This window comes from Macadamia integrifolia, chromosome 7 (genome assembly GCF_013358625.1).
Source record: "Macadamia integrifolia cultivar HAES 741 chromosome 7, SCU_Mint_v3, whole genome shotgun sequence".
NCBI classification, from domain to species: domain Eukaryota; kingdom Viridiplantae; phylum Streptophyta; class Magnoliopsida; order Proteales; family Proteaceae; genus Macadamia; species Macadamia integrifolia.
In genome coordinates this window covers 34,733,413-34,743,229 of record NC_056563.1, presented here as the reverse complement: position 1 = coordinate 34,743,229, position 9,817 = coordinate 34,733,413, and the positions used below count along the sequence as shown (strand labels likewise).

The 9,817-nt window shown below is 36.3% G+C and overlaps 1 protein-coding gene and 1 non-coding gene across 4 annotated transcripts; both read left to right on the top strand.

The window, feature by feature from the left end:
• Positions 1 to 3,904: 3,904 nt before the first annotated feature.
• LOC122083569 (D-ribulose kinase) lies at positions 3,905 to 8,721 on the top strand. Of its 3 annotated transcripts, none has more exons than XM_042651425.1 (9): positions 3,905 to 4,180; positions 4,386 to 4,627; positions 4,749 to 4,888; positions 4,973 to 5,225; positions 5,321 to 5,453; positions 6,335 to 6,423; positions 6,841 to 7,118; positions 8,150 to 8,219; positions 8,325 to 8,721. In XM_042651425.1, the coding sequence occupies exons 2-9, from the start codon at positions 4,457 to 4,459 to the stop codon at positions 8,526 to 8,528; spliced, it is 1,338 nt and encodes a 445-aa protein (XP_042507359.1). In that variant the 5' UTR covers positions 3,905 to 4,180; positions 4,386 to 4,456; the 3' UTR covers positions 8,529 to 8,721. The 3 variants fall into 3 exon arrangements, with proteins under 3 accessions (XP_042507359.1, XP_042507358.1, XP_042507361.1); XM_042651424.1 differs by having other exon boundaries at positions 3,906 to 4,282; XM_042651427.1 differs by having other exon boundaries at positions 3,908 to 4,282; positions 4,745 to 4,888.
• Positions 8,722 to 9,106: 385 nt separating this feature from the next.
• On the top strand, positions 9,107 to 9,177 carry TRNAG-GCC. Its single transcript has one exon. It is a non-coding gene; the product is annotated as a tRNA-Gly (tRNA).
• The last annotated feature ends 640 nt before the right edge of the window (positions 9,178 to 9,817 follow it).

Sequence of the window (9,817 nt, the reverse complement as noted above, 5' to 3'; positions counted from 1 at the left end):
TTAACCTAAATCCATGGAAGTGGCAGTTGGCCATAGGCGGTATGCCAAAGTAAGATATTAATTCAAGAAAATGGCAATTTGTCAAGTGTTGATTAATATCAAAGTTTTCTACCTGTGAGGTTTTCAAGGTAGGCTGATCTTTAGATCAATAAAGGATCTATAAGGAGATGTATATTTTATGTGATCACAGGTATGATATCAACTCCTTATATTAATGTTTCCAGGCGATTTGAATTGATAATTTTCTATTGTCTGTAACATTAGATAGTTATATACCGTATATTGAGGTATATTTTCTACTATTGTTCAACAGTAGAGATTATTGATTGGATCAAAGTTTGTTTGAGTGGTGTTCATTCTTGGGATTATTTGGCCATAAGTCAATGGAAAGACATCAGTATCAGTGTAGCCCAAGTGGGAGATTGTTAGGATTTTATGTGGGCTTAACTGATACCGATTGATCCATTGGGCCCAAGCAATTATAGACCCACTCTGATTAGGAAACTCCTAGCTCTTTCCATTGTGAGAGTGGAATAGGGTTTTAGGGATTCTATTATAAATAGAATACTGACGGTCCCTGCAGCCATTACTTTTACTTAATGCCTTATTGGTTTTAGGAGCACGGCTTTCTCACAAGAGCAAGTGCATAGGAAAAAAGGAAACCCTAGAGTAAGAGGCTGCAGAAGATCTCAGTAGAAGGACTCCACTTGCGTAGTTCATTGTCATCTTCATGGGAGTAATGTTTAACCACATGGGACAGAGGTTCATGATCTATGTTCATGGGACACAGGTAATTCTTTATTCCCATTTATGGTTCATGTCATGGATGTCTCATTGATTATTATAGATATGGTAAATCTATATGGTTATGTATTTTAAGATGGGATACTTTATTGTTATTGGTTTAGGGACTACACCTATGATTAATCTTTTATGATTGGTTGATGATTCTTGTATTCTAAACACTATAGGGTTATTCATATGTTTAATATGGTAAAGAATCTCCAACAGAGATCTCTAGCGTTCCCAAAATTGCAGCTTGCTCTCGTCATTCCATGCTTGAGGATGTAATCATTGAAAGCATAGGAAGCCGTATTCTGGAGATTGTATGGATCGTAACACGGACCTCCTTGTTGTATGGGTCCACAATCGGCACCTCCCTGTCCACAAGTCCAATCCAGAGCCATCTACAAAGCTGAATCTTCGGCGTTGTTCTTAGCTACGCACCACATAAGTGTTTTGCGGTCGAGCTTCGATTTCAGATTCAGATTTCTGCTCGAATGTGAAGAAATATTAGCTTCGTGTTTATATGAAGATGCTAATGCATTGCAATGTATTGAAGTTGTGAATACAATGAATGACAGACAAAGGAAATAGGAAAGCAAACAAGACGATGGAAACCGAAATATAATAGAAAGGTAAATTGAGCAAATCTATCGATTTGGGTTAAAAACGATAGGAACTTATTATAAAGGTATTTTAGGTACTTCATATTTAATAAGAGTATTTTGCTATTTAAAAAAAAAAAAAAATTTATGGACATCAACATATGATGTATACTTCTTAACGGTGAATGACGATAAGGGATCTGAATATAATTTGATGAAAAAAATGGGGTGATCTTACAATTGTGATATTCTCCAAGGGGTGACGAGGTAAATTACCCTAAAAAAAATGAAAGATATCAACACCTAAATCCGTTGGCCTATCTACCAAATTAATGTGTCACATGATATATTTGTGGCTCAACTATAAAAGTTATATCATGTGGCTCAACTAGATAGGTTTATCTAGTTGACCAAACATACTTGGCCGGTTTGCCTAATTATATTTCAAGAGAAAAGATAATCAGACAGGTAGGCAGGCAGGCCGGCCGGCCGGCCGGCAAGAGAATAGAAGCGGTAGGCAGAAAGACACAAGGTAGCTGCCTGCCCCTTGTTTCTGGCATTGTGCGCTGCGAGTGGCACGCCGCACGCATTTGCCAAGCCAAGTGATTTGGTACTCTAGTAAGAGTCCATTCTTTGGATATCTCATTCTTATGTAGACCCTTCTATTTATTTATCGTCGTAGATATTTGTTCCACGATGTCTATTGGCTACCTAAAAGCTTATCTTATTTTGTATTATTTCGTATTATCTACGTTGCAAGGAGAGTAAGTTATTATCCACGTAAGATTTGATAGATTAATTATCATGTCGTTAATTGTGAAGCCTTGAAAAATGGAATTAAATTAAATATGTATTCAGGCTATTTGAAGTTGATATCAAGCCATACAACAGGTCAATCTGAACACAACCTGAAATTTTTTAATACCAGTGGGGTTCAATTCCAATTTCAACCGAACCCCATAGTCTCCAATTGAAAACTGAGGCTGCGTTTAATAGTTATATAGAAAAATGTTTATGATATTATGCGTTTGATGTCAACTTGGTATATTTAGATTTTGCCGAAACGAACAATAAGAAGGCTAGAAACGCAAAATAATGGAACGATGAAATATTGTTCAACTATTTTAATTTCATTAATAATTAAAAAAAAAAGAACAACTGGAATAATCATTCCTAAAACATGTTCACCAAACAACCTTTTTTTTTTTTTTTTTTTTTTTTGTTAACAGCATATGATACAAAAATTGAAAATTATGTTTTTGATATGAAACGTTGTTTATAAAACTAAATGACTACCAAATGCAGCCTTACTATTAGGTCGTGTTCGTGACTTCGCGTCCGGATTAATGGGTCATGTCGGTCAGGAAGTTGAGTATTACAAATGGTTAATAGTACATTCATTGTTGCCCTATATCCTATAGACAACATTTGAACTTATCACTCTCCTTTGATCGTGGGTGTGGGAAAATTCGGTCCTAATGACTAATGTATGAGGTTGCGTTTAGTAGTTATACAGAAAAAATGTTTTTGTCGTTATGCATTTGGTGTCAACTTGGTGTTAATTTTTTTGAGACGAAAAATAAAAAGGCTAGAAACACACAATGATGGAACGATGAAACCTTGTTCCGTCATCTCAATTTCATTAAAAAAAAAATTTTGATAATAAAAAAATAAAATAACAACTGGGAACAACTGGGTAATCGTTATTGAAACATATTCACCAAGCACCATTTTTTTTTAACTGCATATGACACAAAAATTGGAAATTATGTTTTTGACATTGAACATCGTCTATGAAACTAAATGAATACCAAACACAGCCTTAATATTAGGCCGTGTTCATGACTTTGCATAAGGATTAATGGATAATGTCGGTCAGGAAGTTGGATATTACAAATGGTTAATAGTACATTAATTGTTCCCCTATATCCTATAGACAACATTTGAACTTATCGCTCTCATTTGATCGTCGGTGTGGGAAAGTTCGATCCTAATGACTAATGTATGAGGCTGCATTTGGTAATGTTTTTGTTTCAGAAAACGACATTTTGTGTAAAAAAACAAAAATTTCAGTTTTTGTATAAAAAATATCAATTTTTTTTTGTTTGAACGAAATTGGAACTACCATTTGTCGTTCCGTAAATTCTCTCTCCATTTTTTTGTTCCTCACTTTCTGTTAAAAAAAAAAAAAATACACACACCATAAATGCACCAAATGCTTTATTCCATTTTTAAAAACATCATAAACGTTTTTTTAAAACATTACTAAATGCAGTCTGAGTAATATCTCTAAAACCATGATTAGAAAAGATAGGAAAAAAATAATATCATAAAAGTGAGCCGATATCCGCTTAGTCATAACAATTGTTTGGATAAACCAAGAAGGTGTGTGAATCAAGTCCTCATATGATGTTTGATTTACTTTTGAACTCCACTTAGAATAAAAACCAATTAAAAGGAAAGACAGATTAAACACCGGGACTTGATCCGCACTCCCCAACCATAGCAACAAAATGGTGGTTGAACCAAGTTTGGAACATGATTTTCATGTTCAAACATTCATCGTTTATGGTATTATTCTTTTGATTAGTTAAAAAAATAAATAAAAAATAAACCGTAGACACCAAACGGAGGATTTGAGTTTCTTGATATCGTAAAACGATTCGAATGATCAGCAAACGATTGCCTAACAAGCTCATGCGGCCACTTTTACTCGTGCTCCGACTGCGACCGTGACAGTGTAGTGAAACAAGTGGCTGAAGCTAGAGAGAGCTTCATCCTGTCATCCACAGGTATTGGGCGCCGAAGCACAGCGTAGTGAGAGATGCTAACCTTAATTCCACACCCTCCACCCTTTCCTTTTCTCTCTCCTCTGCTGTCGTCTCCAATTCAAAGTAAACCTCTCTTTCTCTCACACACTGATGCCGTGCTATGAATAAGTAAATCTGATTTTTGAACTTCTTGTTTTTTAAAATATTTGATCTTATTATTATATAGGACGCCATTTTTCCAGAAGAATTTTTCTAAGATCCGAGGTTTGTAACCTGCTAAACCCGACGAGCAGAGCAATGGTGATCATGGGTAGCATTAAAAGCGGAGAAGATGCTCTCCCTAGAGTTCAAGCTAGTCCACAGCTTTACCTTGGCATGGATTTCGGCACATCCGGGGCTAGATTTGCTCTTATTGACGAGAAAGGCACGATTCATGCCCAAGGCAAAAAGGATTATCCGCAACATCTGGTAACATTTCATATTTTTCGTTTTCTTTCTTTCTTTCTCCCAAACCCTAAGAAACTGATGGGTTTTCTTTCAAAACCCTTGTATTCAAAACTTACAATTTCATATTTGGTTGTCTAGACAGAGTGGAAATGCAATAGATTGGGCTAGTTCCTGGAGAATGACACTTTTCTTGCTACTTGAAGATGTCCCAGTTAGCCTCCGCCCATTTATTGTTTCCATATCTCTTGATGGAACTTCTGCAACAACCATAATGGTTGACAGGTTGATCCTTTGCTGATTGATTACTCGTCCTTTCAGTTTCATCTTAACATGAACACCTTGTTTGCTAAAAATTCATAACTGCAGCACCACAGGAGAGCCCTTATGCAGACCCTTTCTCTATAATGAGACCTGTCCTGATGCTTTACCAGTAGTCAAGTCTGTTGCTCCTGCAAACCATACTGTTTGTTCTGGTTCTTCAACCCTCTGCAAGCTTGTTTCATGGTGGAATTCTCATAGTTTAATTAAAGAATCTGCCCTGTTGCTCCATCAAGCAGATTGGCTGCTGTGGCATCTCCATGGAAAGCTTGGTGTGTCCGATTACAACAATGCTCTAAAGGTATTATTGCTTTATAGTGCTGATTATCCTCATCCACTTTCCACTTTTGAGTTTCTGTATGGGGAAGGATGCTAAATTCTCTGAACTTATCACAGGTTGGATATGATCCAGAGGTTGAATGCTATCCATCATGGCTGCTTTCTCAGCCATATTCACAAATTCTTCCTGCTGTCCAAGCTCCTGGAACTTTAATTGGTTATATAAAAGAAGATGTTAGAGAAAAATTTGGTATGTTTGGTTTCCGTTAAAAAAACCCAACAAGAAAGCATTTAAATGGCATGAGAACATCATACCTATTAGGCTGCGTTTTGTAGTCATTCAGTTCCAGAAACGACGTTTTGTGTCAAAAATAGAAATTTCAGTTTCAGTGTCAAGATGTCGTTTTAAAACAAAAAAAATGGTGTTTGGTGAACCTGTTTCAGGAACGATTACCCTAGTTGTTCACTATTTTGTATTTGAAATGAAACCGAAATGACGGAACAAGGTCTTGTCGTTCCATCATTTTGCGTTTATAGCGTTCTTTTTCCCATTTTCACTAAAAAAAAAAAAACACTTTATTCCATTTTTTTGTTCCCATAGAACGAAAAAACGTTTTTCTGGATGATTACCAAAAACAGTCTTAGTATACTTCCTAAGATATCTGAATTACCAGTTTAATCATATTATGAGAGTGTAATACTAGAAATGCCAACACCAGAGATCTTTTATCATAGATCCATTAGTTTAATTGTTTAAAGAGTTATTTTTTTCGTTTTTGGAAATGTCAACAGCAACTTACATTTCACTAGTTATTTATGTATAAGTACTCTTGGATGTGGCTCCAAAACTACTTAATTTATTTTCTTTATACCGGCTACAAGGAGTTAAACTGAGTTAATAATACTATTTGCATTCTATGCAAACATACTGATGCTCTACACCTAAGATTATTGTTATTTTTTAAGACAATTGTTGCTCGTTTTGAAGAGTCTGGAGTATATGTACTAGAATCAATGATCTAAATGTTTATCAGCTTAGATATTTAAACTTTATGATATTTCACCTTGAGACCTGCTTGAACTTCAAAGGATTCAAGTCTTTTTTACTTTAGACATCCACCATCCTCGCAGGTTTACCGAAAGATTGTGCTATCTGCACAGGAACCACAGATAGTATAGCTGCTTTTCTTGCAGCTCGTGCTAGACAACCCGGGCAGGCTGTGAGTATCTGCAGGACTTTATTCTTTCCTTTATCTCAAAGAAACCATGGGAAAAGGGATGTTAAATTGAATTGCTTTACATGTGTGTACCTGCATTTTCTAGGACTTGCTGTTTGGCAACCAGGATGGGTTTTCCTGACCATCTAATATATTTTGTCTCTTAAATTTTTGTTAGTAAGGTATCAGTTACAAGAGAAAAATGAAGTTGGCAGCCAAGAATATCACATGATTTGGTCTTGGACCATATTTGGCTTGGGAGATGCTAGATTGAGCCCCATTTGGCAATGGATCATAGCCTCTCTCGGCTCCATATTTTAATAGAACTTTTCTGCTTTAGATCCCTTTTTCTTCAATGTAGTTAAGCTTATTAGTTTAATTAATACATTTTCTAATTAGTTTTATAGTGGTTGTGATTAGGTCACATCGTTGGGTTCAACACTTGCTATTAAGCTCCTCAGCACCAGTCGAATTGAGGATGCTCGGTTTGGGGTATATAGTCATCGCCTTGATGATAAGTGGCTTGTCGGTGGTGCCTCAAATACTGGAGGAGCTGTTCTTAGGCATATTTTCACAGACAAGCAGTTGGAGGAATTAAGTAAACAAATTGATCCCCTAGAACCCTCTCCACTTGACTACTACCCTCTGCCAGCTGTTGGTGAAAGGTTCCCTGTAGCAGACCCAAAAATGCTATCAAGGTAAATCAACTTTGCAAATGATGAAAGAAGAAAGATCCAAAGTATATTAAATCTCATTTAGCTTTGTCATCGGAACTTGTATTCATTTATTTTTGCAATTAACATGCTGAATAATTTTCTCTAAAAAGTATGCTGATCAAAAGTTTTGAATGGAACTTCTTTAGAACCCACAAACTCCGCTTTTTGGACATGAATGTTGCATTGCAAAAATGCGAGAAGCAGCTAAGCCTGACAAAAAATGATGTCTGGGCTAAAGTCTTCCACTGGTTTGACCATACATATGCTGTACTGTTTGAGGTTCTAGATATCCTCGGAATAATATACACTTGAACGGCTGCCCAACCCTTCTTCTTTCAAAGCCAGCTGAAAGCGGTTTCTTCAAAAGCGCGAAAAGCAGCCAAGCAAACAGAGGAAACGCCTCAATATGTAGGACCGGAGGGATAGAGATCAAAATGGACCTAGTCAAAGAAATTAAGTTACATATATTGACAAGAAATAGTGTCCAGTAGGGAAGATAATGCCATTAGAAACTGTTCTTTTCTGTTGCTGACACAAGAGTATGGGCCATGCATCAGCTTGGATTTTGAGGGGAAGGTTTATGTGCTGCAATCTTTGGGTGAGGACAACTAGGTTTAAATAGTGCAGCATTGCTCGCACAAATACTTCAACATAATTGGCATTGGTATTGGAATTTTTTTTTTTTGGGTTGATTCTGTGAGCCTGAATTTTTGGAAACAACTGTTTTTATCCAATCACCTTTTTTTTTTTAAGTAGTTTCTGTATTAGAACCCATAAAAGATGTTTCCTCAATCCTCATTGTATTAATGACAAGGTTACTGGAAGAGAGGTTTAAGAGGGTAAAGGAATTTGCATGTGATCTTCCATGATTGATTTTGCTCTATTGGCCTTACATATTTTCATTTTTCAGCAAGTTATGAGAGAACAACTTCAAGCACTTCCAGATTTCAGGAAAAATCGCAGACATTTGCATAATGACAGAAGTGGATTGATAATTTGCAATTTGTTTTCAGGTTAGATCCACGCCCAGAAAGTGATGTAGAGTACTTACATGGAATTTTAGAATCTATTGCACGAATTGAGGTACTGAAACTCCATTCAATGTTTTGATTACAACCTAGTGTGAATTCTATCTGGAAGAACATACAATTGACAGTATTTCTTATGATAAATTTACATGTGATGCAGGCTAAGGCTTATGGATTACTGAAGGATCTTGGTGCAACCCAAGTGGAAGAAGTTTTCACTGCTGGAGGGGGTTCAAGAAATGAGAAATGGATAAAGATTAGGGAGAGGGTGCTTCGTTTGCCTGTAAGCAAAGCAATTCAAACAGAGGCCGCATATGGAGCTGCTTTACTGGCGATGAAGGGTGCCCGGCAAATGTCCCAGTGAATCTAGACGACAATTGGGTATAAAGTATAAACCATCACATTATTATCCATGGGAGATAACTTGTAAATTGTTTTATAATTAATCAAATAACTTTGTAGAATATTCAGCATTAAACACCAGCTTGTTACAATGGCTGGGATCTTGTCAATATAGTAGGCTCCACATTCATTCATGGGTGGATCCCATTGTAACAGTGTATGCTAGGGTTCCCAGCCATCCCAATGACAAAGGGTTCATGCTCTTTTAGCAAATTATCTTTTAATGTACATATATATACTTGCAGAGTGAACAAAACCATAGCTGCCAATAGCCAATGTTTCTTGGTTGCCTACCTATGAAGGCACTCTTGGTTGAATTAAATATGTACCACAATGGTAGGTTGGATGCGGCCGAACTGTTGTGGAGCTCCAAAATCCTTGGACCAATCTCAAATACAACTGACCAAGTGATGATATAAAAGGCAAGATTAACTGATTACAAAAAATCAATTTAAAAAGCAATGGGTAATTGAAAAAGAAAAAGAATTTGCCTAAAATTTGACAGAATGAATTTTAATAATAAATAATGAGAATCATTAAGCACCAGTGGTCTAGTGGTAGAATAGTACCCTGCCACGGTACAGACCCGGGTTCGATTCCCGGCTGGTGCAGTATTTTTATTTATTTTTAATATGACCAAATAAAACGATAATAAGAGGGCGTACCAGTGCAGTGCATGAGGCTCCTGTGTGTAAATTATAGTCTTACCCATAGTTAGCAAATTCGGATTCGGGAATTATTCGGACGGAGAATTATTCGGAATAATTAATTTAAGGATTCGGTCAAAAAATCTTATTGGGGGTTTTTTTTTTCCCACCCACCACTGCCGCGAAATTTTTTTTTTTATATATACTGAAAGAATTATAATAAATTATTTTACATTGTTCCTGCACTTTTGGTCTAGTGGTAGACTAGTACCCTGTCACTTTGCAGACCGGGTTCGATTCCCGACTGATGCAACTTTGTCATTTCTATTTTATTTTTTGTTAGACATTATGGTTTTGCTACCTTCACCTTTCTCTTCTTCCACTTTTGTTCCTGGAATGGCACAATAGGAACAGGTACCATTTTCTTTCTACCAAAAAAATTAGGTATCATTTTTTAAAGGATTTTTTCTTTGACATCCTTCAAAGTGTCAAATAATTTGCGACCAAAAGGTAGCAGCGCTTAAGCGTTCTCAAGGTTTAAACACTTCATTTTAATCTCATCCGTTGCTTTGATAATGTTAAACCTCAACCGTTGAATGTTAAA

What these genes read in the sequence shown, in the direction of transcription:
- LOC122083569 (XM_042651424.1), top strand. Translation starts at nt 4,213, where the DNA reads ATGCTAACCTTAATTCCACACCCTCCACCCTTTCCTTTTCTCTCTCCT. An exon ending in AGGATTATCCGCAACATCTG is followed by an intron (nt 4,628 to 4,748) that starts GTAACATTTCAT and finishes TTGTCTAGACAG; the next exon opens with AGTGGAAATGCAATAGATTG. An exon ending in GACCCAAAAATGCTATCAAG is followed by an intron (nt 7,119 to 8,149) that starts GTAAATCAACTT and finishes ATTTGTTTTCAG; the next exon opens with GTTAGATCCACGCCCAGAAA.